The 20,913-nt window shown below is 39.6% G+C and overlaps 1 protein-coding gene across 8 annotated transcripts in view; it reads right to left on the bottom strand.

Annotated features, from left to right (window-relative positions):
• The window catches only part of tacc2 (transforming, acidic coiled-coil containing protein 2), a 269,026-nt gene that overhangs the window by 140,356 nt on the left and 107,757 nt on the right, over positions 1-20,913 (bottom strand). For all 8 annotated transcript variants that reach the window (XM_060842045.1, XM_060842046.1, XM_060842047.1 and 5 more), the window contains 3 exons: positions 13,680-13,778; positions 3,592-3,720; positions 1,681-1,806 (listed from right to left, as the gene is read on the bottom strand). In XM_060842045.1, coding sequence (XP_060698028.1) covers positions 1,681-1,806; positions 3,592-3,720; positions 13,680-13,778 — 354 coding nt within the window. The remainder of the gene's footprint in view (positions 1-1,680; positions 1,807-3,591; positions 3,721-13,679; positions 13,779-20,913) is intronic.

A 20,913-nucleotide genomic window follows, 5' to 3' on the forward strand; every position in this document is an offset into this window, starting at 1 on the left:
GTTCGATTAACTACTTAGGCTGGCCAGACAATTGTCTACAATTTGCAGAACTATTGCTTATCTAATAAAAAAACTACAGTTTGCCACAAAAGGGTCGAGTTGGTTCCAAATTATAGAATCACAGAATTATAGAATTCCTACAGTGTAGAAGCAGGTTGTTTGGCCAATTGAGTCCACACTAATTCTCCAAAGAGCATCCCACGCAGATCCAACCCACAACCCTATCCATGTAACCCTGCACTTTCCTGCTTATCCACCTAGTCAGTATATCCCGAGATATTATGCGCAATTTAGCATGGCCAATCCACCTAACCTGCACATCTTTGGACTGTGGGAGGAAACCAGAGCACTTGAAAAGGAAACCCATGCAGACATGGGAAGAGTGTGCAAACTCCACATGCAGACAGTTGCCCAAGGGTGGAATAGAACCTGGTTCCCTAGTGCTGTGAGGCAGCCAGGCCTAGCCCCCCTCCCCCTCCCCATGCCACCCACCAAGCAAATAAGCTTACGTAGGAATAACCAGAGGAGATTCTGTATACATGCCCCCTCATTTTGGCTTCTGGGTGATTTGCACTTTGAAAGGATTCAATGCTAAGAATTTTGGGGTGTTAGTCACCACCACCATGACAGGCAGGCATTCTGGCAGTGACCCTGGTGTAAGAAGATGGTTCATGAAGATGGTTTCCCGGTTATGCGCTGATGGCCTTGAACTCCTCAAAGGAGCTGCAGTGCCTCCAGCCATGTGGAGGATGGGAGTATTTGATGGGTTAGAGCCTTTTTGCACACTGACCTAACCTTCTCACCTCCATGTGCTACTGCTTCTTATTCCAAATCCCATGATGAAAGCCAAAACTTTGTCTGAATTGCTCAAAGTGTAATGGAGAACTGGCAATGGTTGGAGGGCAGAGGAGCTAATTGGGAGCTCAAATATATAGAGGTCGAGTAAGATTGAAGTGTGGTAAGGAAGGGGTCAAATGCAAATCTAATTGAGAAAGACGGTGATAAAAGCAAGTTGGAAAAATGTTTGTGAAGTTAGGGATCAGAAGACACAATTTGGAACTCTTTAAAGCTCTAAATTCTTAACTGCAGTTAAATTGTGAATGGGGAGCAGCAGTGTCTATTTCATACAGACCTAAATGTTTCCAGAATAGCACAATGACATTTGAGCAGAAACTCCCTGGTTGTACCACCAGGGATATGGTAGTCCCTGCAAATGAGCACTCATGATTTGCCTCCCTAAATGCCACAAAGATTTTGAGAAAAATAGCATCCAGCACATTAACCAAGTGGTGTAGCCCCTTAAGTAGCAATTTTTTTGATTTTCTTTAAGTCAATAGCTGCGTATAATTGCTTAAGATACCAAGAAAATTCAAGTCCATAGTCTGCATATGTTAACACAAGGAGCTGAAACAGCCAGAGCCAGGCACGCCACTTCACATCTGGACAAGTTCTTGCAGTGACAGAACTTATCCACTAGGGTGCGCTTCCAACTCAAGAAAGAACAAAAGGTCTCCTCATCTCACCATGAAACTCAAACACACCTCTCAGTGACACCAAGCACTGGAGTCGGAAAATTGCAACTCAATTCTCAACTTCAGTTTACTGGTTAAAATATTTCTAAAATGGAAAACAAAGGGTCTCACATAGTAAATTTTAAACTCAGATTTTTACACCACATACCTCACAAGTTCCTGGAAGTCTGTCACATCAACCTGTAGATTGTTACTCCCTTCAGGTGAAAGAGGAGGTGGTACAGATGAAAAAACAGGAACGATTGGTTCTTCAAAATCACTTGACAAAGAAACACTGGAAAAATGCAAAACATGACAAACTCTCAAAACATGTTCTCTCTTGGTTTTGAACAAATGAAAGACAACAGTGTAGTTTTTATTGTCAATAGTTATTGATCTACGCAGGAAAAATTGCAATGTATGTACTGACAGTCTAATCACATCAAGAAGATAAAATTACATCGTATTAGGTCCATTTATTGGGGTATATTTTCACATTTCAAACAATTTCCATGGTGCAGAAGTGAGTAATAATGTTGATTCTTTCCCTCAGTAACTCCAATGCACACTGAGATAGCTCCACCCATCTATCACTCTTTTAAAGCAGTTGACTTCGGTTCTCATTTTGCTCTAATTTAAAGTAAATATTTGAATGCCAGAAAAAAACAATTGTAAAGTGCAACCCTTAAATGGATGTCTTTCTTAAATAAAGTCAATAAATTGACAGAGCCATACCAGACCATAAGCCTGCTTTCTCATGCCAACCAGCATGGGTTGAATTTCTGCACTGGCGGACAATATCACGAAGGACTCTCATCGTCAACTTCCCCCATCCCCCATCAGGCTAAATACCACCAGTCGTCTCTCTCTAAAGAGAGAGAGCAACCCTGTGGTCTGGCAAGTTATGGCAACATCATCAAAAGAGAGAGATAACTTATGATGGTTTAACCAGAGGGTTACCCTACCATCAGCTAAGGAGAGAGACTGACTAGAGTGTTCTTCATGGAAACTTCAGGTGCAGGCATCACTTTATACTCCACATAAGCTGTCCAGCCAACTAAGCTAACCAGCAGGGGTGAAGCAAAGTCAAGAAGTAACTTTGTATTGAATATTATCCTTTCAAAAAAATGCAAACATAAAAATGTTTTCAGGGATTATGTGTGAAGTATTTTGGCGCACAGTCACTATTTGTAAACAATGTGGGACTAAAAGGCTCTGGGTATGACCCAAGTAATGTGTTAGGATCACGTCCAGAGTCTCTGGGTCAGTTAGTATACATGTTGACCATGTGAGTAAAACCATCAACAATTTGGATTGACTTTCAATGGAGATTGGCATTGGTTAATTCTGGTCTCATAAGTCTCACTTAGAATATTTAAAAAATTAGCACAGATCTCCCAGTTCTCAATAGCAACATGCCCTGAGATGCTTGCTGTTCTTGATAATTTTGCAAAACTAACTTACCCCCAAACATAGAACATATGGTATATTGGAAATAGACAATAGGTGCAGAAGTAGGCCATTCAACCCTTCGAACCAGCACCATTATTCATTACGATCATGGCTGATCATCCACAATCATTATCTTGTTCCTGCCTTATCCCCATAACCCTTGATTCCAGTATCTTTAAGAGCCCTTTTCATCTCTTTCTTGAAAGTATCCAGAGACTTGGCCTCCACTGCCTTCTGGGGCAGAGCATTCCATATATGGCTTCATGGATGCACTTGACCATGACACCGAACGGTCAACCACTCTGCAAAGACCTCTCAGTTTAAAATTGGGTTATTTGGCCAATACCGATACTTTCTTTTAGACTGAGTTAATTAAAGCTGTTCCTGGCATGGATGAAATTCATAAAATATGACACGTGAACTGCCTGCAACTACCACCTCTTTCCTACTTGCCTGCCCCAAACTCTCATTTAACTATTGGAGGTGTTGGGGGGGGGGGGGGGGGGGGGAAAAACGCGGTAGAATGTTGATAGCATCAGGACATTTCCTGTTGGAGGTCCCTACGAGGCAAACGAATACCACTTGAAGGTCTCATCCAGTCCCCACTGCTATTGTATCTGCAGCATACCTCAAAAGGTGTTTTTGTAGTCCTGTTGTGTCAGTGGTTGGTTTATCTGCATCATCAGATTGCAGAGGAAGAGGTAAAGGTAGAGGAAGAGAAGGAACTGGCTGTTCACATTCAGAAGGCACTGGAACACTGGAAAGTAACAAACACACAATCATTAGCATTCACTAAAAGATATTCTCGAACAAAACTATTAATGACATTGAAGATTTACCTTCTAGAAATGATTCCACTTGATACAAAATCAGTGACTAACAGTCAGAAATTTGGACCAATACATCTCATTTTTCTTAAGTTACACAATTTGAAATTTGCTATCAAACCTCTTGTGCTCTAAGTATTCCACCTTCAAGGCAACATTTGCAGCCTCACCAGTGGCTGAGCCAGACAACTTTCATAGTTTCCAAGACAAGCAAACTGCTTCTGAGGCTACGACAATGGGCAGGAATAAATAAATGACCCTAGCAGATGTTATGCATTGGCATGGTCTAATTAGTATGTTGTTGGTTATGCAAAAGTGTGAAACGACATATTGCTCTCATTATAAAACTTTGTACGTTTCATGCAGGATCAGGCAAGGATACAACCCGTTTTTCATTACCATTATAGTCAATTATACACAAAGAGTACTAACCATATTCAGGTATGAACAATGGGCTGAATCGTATATTTTTTGTCAAAGTGTCAGTTTTGACACGTTTCATGCAGAATTTCTCTCAGAAGCATGGCGACATAGCTTGCTGTATACAGTCATAGAATCAGAGATGTACAGCGCAGAAACAGACCCTTCGGTCCAACTTATCCATGCCAACCAGATATTCCAACCCAATCTAGTCCCACTGCCAGCACCCAGCTCATATCTCTCCAAACCCTTCTTATTCATATACCCATCCAGATGGTTTTTAGATGCTGCAATTGTACCACCCTCCACCCACTTCTTTTGGCAGCTCATTCCATACACATACCACCCTCAGCGTGAAAAAGTTGCCCCACATGTCCTCTTTTATATCTTTCCCCTCTCACCATAAACCTATGCCCTCTTGCTCTGGACTCCCTGACCCCAGGGAAATGACTTTGTCTATTTATCCCCTCCATGCCCCTCATGATTTTATAAACCTCTACAAGGTCACCCCTCAGCCTCTGGTGCTCCAAGGAAAGCAGCCCTTAGCCTACTCAACCTCTCCCTATAGCTCAAATCCTCCAACCCTGGCAACATCCTCATTAACTACCTAAGCCATGCATATGGCACCCTTGTTGTCTGATCCCAACCCCTTTCTAAAGCTATTCTACTCATCAGACAGTCTTTCCAAACATGTCTAAGAAGGGGAAAATGGTGCAGTGATTCTGAAGATCTCAGTGGATGGGACAGTCCAAAGGAGGACTGAGATCCCAGAGGTCCAGCAGTAGAGGCCAGGCCACTAGATCCAAACAGCCTGCTCAGTGGAAGCCACTCGGAGGTCAGTGCAGTCTCTTCAGTCTCAAGAAATGGCCAGTATCACAAGATGGCTAACACCATTCTGCCACGGAAGAACTGCATTACCACACAATCATAATCTCTACTACTGTTAAAGGCTCATGGTCTGACTCTCACTATTGCTTGCAATATCCACTCTTACTTTTTGTTCCCCCCATTGGAACCTTGCACAACTAAACACCCATGACCTTTCTTTGAGCCAGATGCTAGATTCCAGTGCACCCTGCAATGCAAGTTGATACTTCCTAAGTGCCCTGCAAGTGTGGATCAGAGAGGTGCCACCTGGAATTGGGGAACATTTGACGTGCCCTTTCCTCATCACAATTTAAATCAGACACACCAGCTCTAACAGTTGTGATCGTTATATACACCTCATTCAATCCCCCCCTTCTCACATTGCAAGAGAAAACAGGGTAGAAAGTGCCAGGACAAATGAAAGATGGCCCGGCCTTAGGCTCCTCACCCACTGTGCAGAGAGAATTTTGGCCTTTGCAGGAGAAGACTAGACTACTCCTGCAAAGACACCAAGATTTCTAAATCCCGCAAACTAAACATGTGCTACTCCACGTTCCATGCAAATGATAGATGAGACAAAGCTGGGTGGGAAAGTGAACTGTGAGCCATTGCAGGAAACAAAGTGTGATTTGGAAAAGTTGAGAGAGTGGTCAAAGACCATAAAACATAGGAGCAGAAATTAGGTTATTTGGCCCATCGAGTCTGCTCTACCATTCAATGATGGATACGTTTTTCAACCTTATTCTCCCGCTCTCTTCCCATTACTCTTGATCCACATGACAATCATAGGACATGGAAGATGAAGTATAATGTGGCTAAATGTGACATTATTCAGTATGATACCAAAAACAAAAAGACAGATTATTGTTGAATGGCAGCAGATTAGGTAACTGTGAGGTGCAATGACTGCGTTAGCTCTACTTCCTGAAATGGCATTATAGGCCACACAACGGACTGTGACCTATTCCCAGACAGCAAAGACACACCCCAGACTGCAAACAACCTAACTGGATGCCTGACCATGCCCAACTGCCCTTACACTGTACCAAGACCCAGTGATAAATGGATACCTCCAGGGACCTTGGTGAAGACTACTTCTTGAAGACTGAGAGACATGGCTGTCTGCTTACTGCAAATGCATTTGTAGTCTGTAAGCTACTGGCACATTTGAGATGGTTTTGAGACTAATGTAGTACACTTCCATACAGGAAGATATGTGCCCCCTTGTCTGAGGACTGTTGACCAGCAAGGCAAGCTACTTGGTTGTATGACTGGGTTAATGGGCATTGCAATACAAGGAAAGGATGGTATGAAATGAATGAGCATTATGAAGCAAGTCAGTGAGCAGCTCAGAGACCTTTCTTTGAGCGAGATTCTAGTTTCCAGTGCATCCTGCAATGCAAGTTAATACTTTCTAAGTGCCCTGCAAGTGTGGATCAGAGAGGTGCCATGAAGATGCCAAGGTTGGGGACAAAGGGCAAGCATAGCTGGTTCCCAGTGGATCGTGCTAAGACACTGTTGTGTGATGACCAACACGGAGGCTGTTCACATTCAGCGTTGAGGTGAAGTCGCCTGCTCTGATCTTCATATCAAGAATTCTTGATGTCTAGTTTGCTCACAGTGGCTGGTATGTTAAGAAGCTATATATTCAGGAGGTAAACTGTACCTTTAATAAGGTTACTAACAAGCAATAACCCCTAACTTGCTGCTGTTGAATAAGAATCTCATCTTAACAGCGGGAACTTGGTTTAAAGATGTAGAATTTCTAACATTGAAATATGTCTCACAGGACTGCTCATGCAATTCTGCCACATTTCTCACCATAGCCCACATCATTCAGGCCCCCTACAACATTCTGTCCAAAGTTTTCAGTGTGAGATCCCATCTCATTCAGATACGATCACTATTCTATTTAAATGTCCTCTAAAGGAGTCAGGTTACAGCTCTCACTAAGAAACATGGCCTGTAAATGGTTTGCACCTTGTTAAGGATCCAAATTGCTTTGCATTTATAATCTCCTTTAAAATGAAACAGGATGTACTAAAGTACCAACATTTGTTTGCAAATGTGAAATGGTATATTTCAACAATATTCACAAGATTCTCATTACATTTAACAGGTTGAGCAAATAAAAACATTGATGTAAATTAATTCATAAAAAAAATCCAAAGTGTTTTATGGGAAACTTGAGTCAGTATGGAAACAGAGCTGAAAATTGTTCCTGGAAAAGCGCAGCAGGTCAGGCAGCATCCAAGGAGCAGGAGAATCGACGTTTCTAGCATGAGCCCTTCTTCAGGAATCCTTTCAGTATGGAATCAGCCAGTCTATATGGTGGGGACTGGGACTGATCATAATTTATGGTGAGTATTTTTCGATGTTAGTGTTCATTTGCTGCAGAATCACAGGACTCCATACAATCCACTTTGTGCCAATCTGTATCTCACAGTCAGGAAAAGCTCTCGACAGCAGACAGTGCAAACTGTGGACAGTGTTGAAGAACATTGCAGGTTACAGGGGGACTTGGATAAACTGCAGAATTGGGCTGAGGCATGGCAAATTGAATCCAATGCAGATAAATGTGAGGTGATTCACTTTGGGATGAATAACAGTTCAGCAGAATACTGGATCAATGGAAAGATTCTTGGTAGTGTGGATGTACAGAGGGATCTTGCAGTCCACGTGCATAGATCCCTGAAAGTTGTCACCCAGGTTGATAATGCTGTTAAGAAGGCATACGGTGTGGGAGGTTTTATTGGTAGAGAGATCGAGTTCCAGAGCCGTAATGCCATACTGCAACTATACAAAATGCTAGTGCATACAGTTCTGGTCGCCCCATTACAGGAAGGATGTGGAAGCATTGGAAAAGGTGCACAGGAAATTTACCAGGACATTGCCTGGTCTGGAGGGAAGGAAGGTCTTATGAGGAAAGCCTGACAGACTTGGATCTGTTCTCATTGAAAAGTAGAAGGCTAAGAGGGGATTTGATAGAGACATACAAGATGATCAGAGGATTAGAAAGGGTAGACAATGAAAATCTTTTTCCTAGGATGATGACGAAATCAGCTTGTACGAGGGGGCATAGCTACAAATGGAGGGGTGATAGATTTAAGACAGATGTCAGAGGCAGGTTCTTTACTCAGAGTGGCAAGGGCGTGGAACGCCTTGCCTGCCAATGTAGTTAACTCAGCCACATTAGGGAAATTTAAACAATCCTTGGATAAGCACATGGATGACGATGGGATAGTGTAGGGGGATGGGCTTAGCTTAGTTCACAGGTTGACGCAACATCAAAGGCCAAAGGGCCTGTTCTGCGCTGTATTGTTCTATGTTCTATGCAAGGAAAGCAATCTCACTAAGCACACAAATAACCAAATTAAATCTTAATATAAATTTATCTAGTCATGCGATTTACTGTTCATTAATAGCAGTAACATACATTGAATAATTCCAGTATTGAAAGAACATACAAATGTTACAGGAGTCTAATTTATGCAAATTACAGTAAAATAACAAAGAACTTCAGGAAGGACATATTATTGAAGGGGCAAACCCGAAGGGTTAAACTCTTGAGAAGTTTTTGATACATCTGAGCTGTAGTTATGCTTTGGTCTTGGATTCAATATAGTCTTAGATATGGAGGCCAGTGGCCTGGATGAAGACATCTTATGTTTAAGAATTGTTGGTGCAGTACGTCAGCCATAAAGCCAGATCTCTAGATTTAAACCCAGTATCAGAATTATTTCAGAACCTGGTAACAATCAAGCCTTCTATACTTTGTTCCAGCAGAATGCCTTATTTTTTCCATGAAGGCTGAAGGCAATGATTGCTTCCCGAAGGAATTGTCATTTGAAGCAACAGACATCTGATCCAGCAGAGGCTCCTCTTTCAAGAGCAGGACATCAGTTAGACCAGCTACTTGTCTGAATCAGACACTTCAGCACAATCCTTCAATCAGTGTCATCAACTCAGTTAACTTGTGCTAACTTTATATACAATTTGTCAAAGTCCATGATATTTTCTTTCATTGAACAGACATTCCTTTTCTAAAGCCAATCCTCATGAACATTTAACGGATCACCTTTGTGGATTTAGTCTAGTAAAGACTCCAGAGTTCTCTCTCAATCCAATTGACTAGACTTCATCTTAGAAAACACATTGATTCTCATTATAGTTCTTTGCAAGGAATGATATCAGCAAGACTATATTTTCTCTCAGGTTGAGTTGTGGGAAGCTCCAGTAAGATGTAGAGGAGTACAGTTTCTGAGACCAGGGCTCGTCTGCTCCATTAGCTTTCCTTTTTGTTTCTTTCCTTTTTTCTCTCTCTCTCTTTTCTAGTTTCTTTATTTTTTTTCCACACTTTTGTTTGGGTTGCAAGCAGTTTCTGCATCAAAGAGGCAGTCCCAGCACAGAATCATGGCTGCTGCAGCGGAGGCAAGTTTGAGTTCCCAGCAGCATCTGCATCCAGTACAGATTCCTGGAGGCAGCTGAGACGCGCTTAGGCCCAGTGAGACCCAACAGCATCGGGAATGGCTGCATCAGCGAGGTGAGCCCGAAGAGAACTCATAGCGGTGGCAGAGTTGAGTTTAGGTCACTGCAGTACCCAATGGCATTTGCATTGGTGAGGTCCAGCGAGGATTCACAGTGGCAAAGACATCGGTCAAGAGGAGGTGGCTTCAGTGGTGGCGGTACAGTAAAGGGGACTCATGCCTGTCAACAGGCCTGTGACCCATGGCAGAGCACTTAAGGAGGACTGTAAAGTTGAATATCTGTATTTATTTCTACGCCCTTTGGTTTATTTCTCTATATTTTAAAATGGCGCTGGAGAGTAGCGACACTGTGCAACAATTTTCACTGCATTTTGTAACAAAATACATATGACAATAAAAAAAAATCAAATCAGACCCATGTATACATATCAATGTCATTCTTCTACTGGTCACATCATTAAGATCTGAAGAAAACCAAAAGGTAATCACACTTTAATACTTTAAACTTGCTTTCTGCTAATTTTCCACATTTGTCACTAGAATTTTAGCTTTATGTCTAATATTGACCTAAAAAGTTTCCAACCTTCACCTTTAGGTAATCATCCTCTGTTACAACGCTAAACTTTAGCTAACTGGTGAAGGACAGATTGGAGCATAGTCTTTATACATTTAAAAGCTTTAAATTTCAAGGGATCTATTAAATATAGTGCCCCACTAATCCAATAACCACAGTGTCAGCTTGCTCCTGGATACAGATATTTCTAATCAATCAATCTGTTCAGATCTTTTATGAAACACTTCTGGAACAGGTGGGACTTGAACCGGAGCCTTTCTCCCACCCCACCCGCAATGCTCTTTGAGATATTCTTTTAAAACTATTTAAATAAAGTAACTATTAATCGTCCATTGTAGTCCATTAAATAATATTAAATCTTCAAAAGACATTTGCAAATTAATGCAAATCGTCATTCGCAAGATTGATTCTTGGTCTTGCTGTGCCCACAAGTTATGAAAGGTCCAAGCATGCCATGGCACCACACAATCTCTCTCCGAGTACAACCATCTGTGGATGTAACAACGAAACGGAGGTAGGTATTTGAGTCCAACCACTATCTCCAGAATGTCCTCCTCTTGATATTTTCTAATCAACCTGTTCAGGGTTATTATTACATATCCCTAGAGCAAGTTCAACTTGAACCTGGGCCTTTTGCCTCAGAGGAAGGGTCACTACCACTGTGTTACAAAGAGCTCTTCTGCTCCGTGTTTGACCACAAAGGACTCCAAACTTAATCCCCACTACTTAAATGGAATGAATTACACATTTAATAAGACAATTAATAGACAATGGCAGAACTAGATCTGTATGTTTAAAACTGGATGCCATATTCTTCTCATATCACCATATTTATAAACCACCTGCCAATGCAATCTTATCTGGAGTTTTGTCGGCAATATCTAAGACAATCTTTGCAATACCTTAGTTCCATGCACACAGCTTCCAAAGTATGATTACCCTTGCTGCAGTAATTGAGTTTTATCATTAATATTGTTGCTCATCCTCATTTCCCAATTTTGCAGTTTTCTTTTTCTAAAACATTTTAATCTGGAAAATGTAACTTCTCACCATGCTCAATGTGCAAACAGATCTTTGTAATAAATGCGACATTAAAATCTTTAGGTTGAATTTGTGCTCCTAACTTTCAATTTTTATTGCTGGTCATACTTGCATTCATGTACAGTGATTGTATCTCAGTAATTAATCACCATTCTTATGGGGATGTTCAGTTTTTGAATTGCAGTGTAAAGTTTCTATAATGACCAACCAAACGAGTTTGAATGCTTTGCCACTGAAAGCTTTAATCTTGCCCATCTGGTTAAGGTGCAGCCTACCCATTGAAACAACTTTGTACGGCCTCAAAAGTGGTTCCAGTGCCCCAAAAATCTGAAGCTTCCCCCATCTATATCATACATCTATCACTTCTTAATAATCCGAATTTTCCACTTTGTGATCCAGTACATTACACAGCTATGCTGGAGATTCCACTTCTAATCTACAATTTAACTCATCAAAATCCCTTTTCAGATCCTTGAGCACAATCATCTCCACAGTATTGGCTTTCATAGAACTAAAGACTACTGGCTACTTGCCTTTACATTTCAGACATTTTTTAATTCATTCTGCAGTATTTTGAACCCTAGCATCTAAGTAGTAACATATCATTTGGGACTAACTCTGACAATAGAATTCCATGCAGTCATCACTCAGCTATTCTTCCTGCTTGTCCTCTTTTCCGAATAGAAACTTGTTTCTCAATGTCCTGCAGTCACTCAGGAGAAAAATCTTGGAATACTCATCACTCAAATGATGACTGCCAAGATTATTTTCCAAGATTCACTGAAAAATTGACTTTTCCAATACTCGAGAACTGCTGTCTTATATGAATGCCAAGCCAGCATAATAATGTTCTGTTGACACTTCAAATCATCATTAAGTAAAAGATTATAACAAAAGATCCAACTGTTATCATGTATATTTCAGCTTAGGAAGTGCTTTGTTTCCATGACAACAGTGTGTTGTTGAAAAGTACATTGCTGCCAAACTGTTTACATATGCTTCAGTGTAACAATGGGTTTATTTAACAAACAGTTCATTATACTAAGTAAAATGCATGTAAAGTTTCTCTACCCTCCTTCCACCAGATTTAAAAAAAAGTATGTTTTGGTATTATTCATGTTACCTGGGCTTAATTTTTATGCTTCTGCATATTTGCAATGGTTGATAACTATACACTAGTATGACAAATATGGGGCTCAAGTTTTGAGTGTGCGTGAGTGAGAGAGAAGACAAAGCTTTCAAAAATGTTAAATTCAGTTGGGACATTGCCTTCCTTGAGACAGCACCTATCTCACTTTGCTACCCATCTTTGAGCACATAATACTTTAAAGAGTCATATTGACCTAGAGCTGCACAAAAACAAAAGGTAGCAGCACTTTTTCAGCAGAGCGCAACTCTTTACTGGCTGCATTCTGACTGTTATCACTGTTAAATGAGGCAGCTGGTACCCAAAAAAGATTATCTAACATCATGCAATAAGCTCTGCCCATCGGAATTTAACAGTCAGCTCGTAGGGAAACGAATAAATGCGTTCGCAGTTTCAGTTCCAATAATTCTAGTGCTCAGTCTGTTGAGCTCACTGTACTGCACGCTTATTCCTCAGTCAAGCTTGATGTTTTCCAAGAGACTATCATGTAACTCAGATGTAATGTGACCAGCTATTACGTAATAAACCTTTTCAATTTATCAAGACTGAGTTTTCTTTTGCCATGGACACCAGATGGGCATCCATTTGATATCAGTGATTTAGGCGGAGAACAATAAGGGTTAGGGTTAGAGTTAGAGTTGGGGTTACCTTAGCCCTAATTCATTCAATGCTTCTCATGTGGTTCTAGTGGACACAATCGTAACATAAACCGATTTGACAGTAAGGCAGATTTTGACACATAAAATTCATGGCTTTGCCATGAATCAAATGTGTTAATACATCGATTTGATCAAAGGTATGGCCATTGGCTAAGGAACAGAAGCACTGACAGCTCTGCACCAGGACTGTATTAGGGATTCTCAAATTTTATAGTCGCTGCTTAAATAAAGTTAATAAATGGCAATGTTGATTCAAGAAAAGGATAACTTTTCATTTGACTTGAATCAAATTCACCTTCCATTCTTTTTATAGATAAATGCTTTGAGGTATCAACCTATCAAAACCAAAATCAAAATTGAGCACAATGTTAGAAACTAAGTAATTAACATTAGCAGAGGTGAAAGACACATCAAGAAATCAACAAGGTTAAGGATTCTACACTATTACAAGAAGTCATTGCAGTACTTTTATCAAACCTGCCTCTGAATCAACATCATCACAGATTAGGAGGCGGCTAATGGAGTCTCGAGGTACAGCATTACTGGTGAAAAGTAACAAATACATTTTGGGCTAATAAAGCATATCTTTTGGGACAACACAAAAGATTATGACCACAAAACTACAGCATTGGTCATCAATAGATAAAAAAACAAAATTTTGCAGCAGAACATACTTTGTAAATATTTGCAGTACCTTATTGAAATGTGTTCAACACCAACAGCATCTGTGTCGCTGGATAAAGGAGAAGCAGGAAGAGGAATTGACTCTGTAATATCACTGCACACAGTATTGCTGAAGAGAAAAAGTTAAACATGCGTGAAACCACAACTGTTATGGCACAAACAGTTTTAAATATTCAGGTCCAGTACTTCACTCATTGAGAGGAACTACCTCAGACCATCATCAATAAACAAAAGCAAAGCATGATCTTTCCAGTGATCTAAATTATTTCAAAGTCATAAAAAAAATAGAAAGTCATGGACTGCGAGTGTCAATAGTCTGTTACAGATTTCCAGCTGACCACATTTCTACTGCTCATGTGCATTTCAAAAAATAATTGGCTTGCTGTTGCACTGCACAGCGGAGTAAAATCCATTGTACGATGATTTCTGTTCAGCCTGATATATGGATTCCATTTATCATTGATCTGCTAAGGGTCATCAGTGAAATGAGCTTCACGGTTATGAATTCAAATTCCTGGGCCATTTATTAGACCTTAGGGATGCAGAGCTTGAATTTTGCACAGATTTAGAATAAATTGCACTTAAGCTGCAGCTGAGGTAAATCTTTAGGTCCCCCATAAGTACTAATAGCATTAGATTGACTGTGCCTGTGGGCACTTGATACTACAGAGACAGAAGATGTTGCATTTGATACAACTGATGGCTCTCTCAGAGAGAAAAGAGAACAAAACAATTGCACTCTGTAAATCCATCAGACTCCTCAGGCTCATGATAACATTTGCCCCAATCTGACATCTTCAGATAGACATACAATGAAGGTTTTCACTGTGAAAGACTTTAAGAACCATATCTCTGAATCATGACAAATGTTGCCCCCGTGCAGTGGATCATAAATGCATGTCTGAACTTCATCATATTTGTATCAAGTTTTTTTTATTCTTGAAACATGAAAATAAAAAAGATTATCCTCAACTATGTAAGTCATATTCCACATAAATGACATAAATTTCCTGAATATTCAAACAGTTCTTACTTTTTACCTATTCAAAACACCAAAATACACAACAATCCCTACCCAGAATAACAAAACAATTGATTATCATTTTGCATAACACAACTTAGCTTTCTCAGACTTTGGGGAGTCCAAAACTAGATAGCATAGCTTTCAGGTGAGAAGTGAAAGATTTAAAAGGGACCTAACAGGTAACTTTTTCCACACAGAGGGTGGTGCATGTATGGAATGAACTGCCAGAGAAAGAGGTAGAAGTTGGTACAATTACAATATTTAAAAGGCATTTGAATGGGTACATGAATAGAAAGGGTTTAAACAAATATGGACCAAATCCTGGCAAATGGAACTAGATTAATTGAGGATATCGGGTCAGCATGGACGGGTTAGACTGAAGAGTCTCTTTCCATGCTATATAACTATGACTCTGATTGCAGAAGTGAAGAAAAAATTGCAAGCAGCAGAAAATGATTCACTTCCTTTTCACAATCACTGAACACTTACATTAATTTTTTAAAACTCAAAACATGCTTCAATTTCCAAAAAGAAACTGATTGTTGACAATTTATTACTGCTCATAGTAACTACTCGATACAATCAAAGAGTTAAAACCTTTTAATGTATTTTGGTGCAATTAAAACAACAGGTAAGAGATTTATCAAAATTTTCAAGCAACAGAAATCCAATTGTATTCTCACATCATTACCTCCTTGCTAAATGCTAAAAACAAGCTATAGACTTAACTGGCAAGGAAGACTTGTGACTTATGCACAGTGTAGGTGGGTCAACTTGATACTTAAATAATAAACTGCAGGCAGATCTACATTTTAACTAGTTTTGTATAAAATTATTAAGGATTAAAGATCATAGTTATTTTCATTAACAACTTTCCTTATTCAATTCCCATACTAGTTATCCTTTCTTGGTCTAAATGCGCACTTATAACACATCTGATTTCTAAGTCTCCCTCAGTGACAGGTATCTCAAGTAAACAGCTTTTCTTCCCATGTGAACCAAGACTGAATTTCTGTCAGCAATTCAATTCGGAAGGTCATCTCCACTCAGCTGGACACAGTTCTCATCTGATAACCAACCACTCATCTGGAAAGATATTCACTTTCCCTCGTAACTGGCTGGATTTTGCAGCCTTTACAGTACCCACCAGATTAATTTTCAATCTTTCCAAATTCATACAAACAGGACATGCAGTCAGCCCAACTAGGTCACCATCCAGGCACAGAAGTCTAAAGGAATCTCCATCAGGAAATACAAAAGCTAATCACAAGCAAGTAATATGGTAACAGCTTTCCTTAACTAATTTTGGAGTAAACATTGCTTTCCCAGTTGGAGTCAGTTATTTGCTCACAGCAATCAAGCCTGGAACCATCCACTTGTATAACATTGATTGTTCATTGATAATCCACTCAGTGATATTAGATTTAAAATCTTCTAGTTTGCACATTGAGTCTCATCTATAAAGTATCATCTAAAAACCATACAAAAATTTCCCAAAAACCACACAATGTAATGCTTGAAAATCAGAAGATCAGCAATCATGACAACCAAAGAAGAGATAAGGCATATCAAGTAGTAACCCATACGATGACCATTATAACTCATGACACCACTGTACGTCTTCCAAATTTCACTGAAGTCATAGCTAAAGTCAGAATAAAGCAACTTTGAAAGCTTTCTTTTTCCTCAATTTACTAGCTGCTATGGAAAGGCAGTAGCATAGTGGTACTGTCACTATGCTAATAATCTGAGGAACTTGGATTCAAATCCCACGATGGCAAATGGCAAAATATAAATTAATCATTCCTGCAGACTGGAAAGTAGCAAATGAAACCCAACCATTTAAGAAGTGGAAAACTAGAAGAACGGAGAACAAGATGTCTCTTTATTTGATATCAATTGTCAGGAAAATATTTGAATCTATTATAAAGAATGCAGTAACTGAACATATAGCCATGGCAAATTTAGAAAGTTATAATGGGTTTGTTTATGAAAGATAAATTATGTTTGACAATCTTGTTGGGAGTATTTTGCAGATATTACTTGTAGCATTGAGAAAAAAGCAAAAAAGAGTGGTGCGGTGTATTTGGATTTTTTTGGAGACTTCTGTTAAGATCTCCTATTGGTGGTTAGTGAATATAATTAGAGCACATGGGATGAAGACTTGGTTGACAGACAGAAAGCAAAGAGTGGAATAAATGGATCACCCTCAGGATAGCAGGTTGTTACTATCAGGTCACAAAGATCAGTGTTAGGGCCACAGCTGTTCGCATACTATAAAAATGATCTGGATGTATTAGCAATTGTAATGCTTTCAAATTTTCTGATGACATCAAACTGGATATAGCGCAAATTGTGGGGAGGAAACAAGAAGATTTCAAGAGGATTTTGACTGGCTAGAACCAATAGAATATCATGTCATTAAGTTAATGTCTTTGGTAGAAAAGCTAGAAAGCAGAATGTTTCTAAAACAGCGAGAAATCAGGAAGTGAACCTTGGCAGTCTTGTTCATGAGTAATTTAAAGTTACGATGCAGTTGTGGGAAGCCGAGTGGCATGTTGGCTCGAGACAGTGAGTCTCACATGCAGGGAATGAATTTTTACAAAGTCATAAGTGAACTTACTTTATAGCCATTACTTGATATAAATTGATATCAATGACAATTACAATTGTTAGTCAAATCTCTAAGTCACACAAAACAAATGTATCTTGAGTTTTACTTGATTTATTTCTGCATCAATCTACTCCAAATCAGTGTATTCTCCTTCCCTCACATTCTGAATTGGTTAGTTGCTTGGTTATCTTTGCAAATTCTGTCTGGTTTCCTCTGAGGATGTTCTAGGGTGCGAATAGATATATCCACACTTCAGAGAATGAAATCTAAATGGGATGGTGTCACTAACTGCTCTTTCTACCTCAGAGATACTGAAGATGTTGCTCATTTCTATGGAGAATATCAGAATCCTGCAGTCACTCCAAAGGATGTTAAGCTTATATGGGACAAGAGTAACGTTATGACACGAACAAAACGAAAATCAGGGCATTTCCCCGAGTGACTCTGGATAATTGTACAGGAAGACATCCAGTCCCTTCCTGTTTCAGTGCACTGAAATTTGTCAGATACCAAATTCCTTATTAAATTACAGACTTCTTTCTTCAGCCTTCTTTATTCAATGGACAGCCTCACTTTTTTTTCCACCCAATTTGGCAAAGGAAGCAACAATTGTGACATTAACTCTTTCTTCCACATCACTGCATATTCAAACTTCAGTGAATTCTTGAGCTGTTTGTGACAGTGGTTTGTGATGTCTGTTGATCCATTTACTGATGCTTTGGGGCCCTGATCTAATGGATCTTCAGAGAAACCTCTCCATAAGTGATACACTTGGAATCTCTAATGGACATCCTAGTACTTATAAAGAGAATTTATGAAGAATTCAAGATACTTGCAGAACATATTAAAGAAAAACTGTTGATGTTACTTATGTCCAGTATGCGTACCATGCATCCCATATTCAGAAGTAAGTTCTGGAAATATTCTTAATATTTTGTATATTGCAGATATAATCTATGGTTGTCCCCTCATACTTCAAAAGGTTCAAGCATTCTTCAAAACATGTCTTAACAAGAATGCAGACATTGAGTCTTTTTTCAGTTTCAGTTGAATATGATCTTTTCCTTAGCTATCTCGCAGTCACTCTATCACTTGTCCCTTGGTATCTATGTACAGTAGATAGTTTGGATCTAGAAATAGCATTCAACTGTTGTACCTTCCTGCCATTCCTCATGGTTAGGGAATTTTTTAAATTATCATTGCACTGCTTTTTCATCCACAATAATATTGCAGCTTTTACAAAGCATCAAAGGTTTCTTTGCACTGGATATTTGATTACTGTTTTGTTTTGAGATGCATAGCATGTATTGGCTTGGAAAGTTAGACAAAATATATTTTTCAACTATCTTTACCCTTTTTAACATATTCTAAAATACATTATCAAGCATTATTACACACCAGTGGTAAATGGGAAACACGAAAAAAACTTGTAATTCGGAGAGAGCGATTCTGTTATTTGTAAGGACACATTGTACCTTTTATCTGGCTAAAAGTGTTTCAGCAATATGATAACATTCCAGACAGACTTGTAGCTGTTATTCAAGTTATGGTCAAAGTCCCCACGAAACTGTTCGGCAGCTGTTCTTTTACAGTTAATTTTAGAACACAGCACTGAATAACAAGACAAGACATTTAGAAATACAAGCATTCTCTTGGTATGATGGCATCTGTGGCAAAAGGCATCTGGACTGACAACCTTATTTGTATTATCAGCCTTTCAGTCCTAAAAATACAGCCAACAGAATAAACCCTACACAGCACAGGCATGACTCATCTCTCATATTTTTGGTCCTCATGCTACTCATTGTGTTTATCATAACTGCACATGTAAGTTTTCTGTGATCCTTACCAGCATCCAAGAATTTATATTAAAAGCAAAAGCTTGGATTGCTTGGGAATTAACTTTAGTAGCGACAATTCCTTTTGTGATTTTTTTTTGTTTAGTTGAATCTATTTGATCTCTTCAGGAGCCAGAAATTTATGAATTTAACATTTAGGCAGCTGTGTGTTTGGTTGCTAGGTGGTTACATTCAGACCTTCCCAAAAGCAAGGGTGCGGTTTGTTGTGAGGTTTTCAATACTTCACTCAAAACTGTTCAAGGGTCATTGAGGAATTGTTCAAAGGCAGTTGGAGATTAAGACGGTGTGTAAGAAAAGGCTTACAAAAACAGACTCCATGTTAGGCAATGCTGCTGTTTGACTGCTGAGAAGGCATATGAACCATACGGATTGTGTGTTTTGGAACTCAGGAAGAAAGCTGACGAATGGTTGGATGATTCTGTGCTGTCACAACACGAGGAGTCCTAGGAGCCACTCGAAGAAACCAGAGCAAGATTAGAGCTCAGTTAAACAGCCGAGGGTGGTACGGACTTGGTGAAGTTAGTTATCAATGAAAATCTATATTTTCATTCAGTGCCTGACTGTGTGCAACGCTGGAATGCAGTTTCCAGAATCCAGGGAGTGTATTCCCAGGAAAGGAAGGTCATTGATCAGAACATGAACCATCATCAAGACAAACAGACTCTTGAGGGAACTTCAATGTCAAATGGTCAAAAATGAAGAACTGGAATTCCTTGAAGTTGTAATGACTCAACTGCTAGAAAAGCATCCTACTCCTGCCGATTATTGACTTGGAGGGACAAATCAAAATAACATCAAAACGAATCAAAGGATATGATTAAATTTAATTTAAAAAGTGGCAAATTAGAGATGTCTTACAATCATTGTGATGTACAGTATGGAGATAGACCTACAGTATGGAGGGCGGCACGATGGCACAGTGGTTAGCACTGCTGCCTCTCAGCGCCAGAGACCTGGGTTCAATTCCCGCCTCAGGCGACTGTGTGGAGTTTGCACATTCTCCCTGTGTCTGCGTGAGTAGGATGCTTTTCTAGCAGTTGAGCCGGTTTCCTCCCACAGTCCAAAGATGTGCAGGTCAGGTGAATTGGCCATGCTAAATTGCCCGTAGTGTTAGGTACGGGATAAATGTAGGGGTATGGGTGGGTTGCGCTTCGGCGGGTCGGTGTGGACTTATTGGGCCGAAGGGCCTGTTTCCACACTAAGTAATCTAAAAAAAACCTTTTGGTCCAACTTGTCTTTGCCGACCAGATATCCTAAATTCATCGAGTCCCATTTGCCAGCAGACGCTTTTAAATGTTGTAATTGTACCAGAATCCAGCACTTCATCTGGTTATTCATTCCATATACACACCACCCTCTGCGTGAAACTTCTGAAGGCATTATGATTAACATTGATCTACACTTCACTATTTAATTCACAGCAATGTTCCTTTAAATTGTATGTAGAAACCAGAGATATCGCAGATCCAAGTCGCAAATTGCTTAGAAAGGTTCAAAGTTGCTTTGTAGTGAAAACTGCTCTCAATTTTTAGGATGGAAGTGAATGGAAAGCCATCTGTCATCCAACACTAACGCGCTTCACAACAAGAAGCCACCCATTGAGAGCTTTGAAAAATATAGCACTTACTAGGCGAAGTCAATAATGTACATTCGGGCAAACAAGACCCTTTTCTCTTCAAAAGGAGTAAGATGAACGTGCTGAACCTTAAAATGGACTGTTCAGCAGCATCCTGAAGAAGTACATCAT

This window comes from Hemiscyllium ocellatum, chromosome 22 (genome assembly GCF_020745735.1).
Source record: "Hemiscyllium ocellatum isolate sHemOce1 chromosome 22, sHemOce1.pat.X.cur, whole genome shotgun sequence".
Taxonomy (NCBI): domain Eukaryota; kingdom Metazoa; phylum Chordata; class Chondrichthyes; order Orectolobiformes; family Hemiscylliidae; genus Hemiscyllium; species Hemiscyllium ocellatum.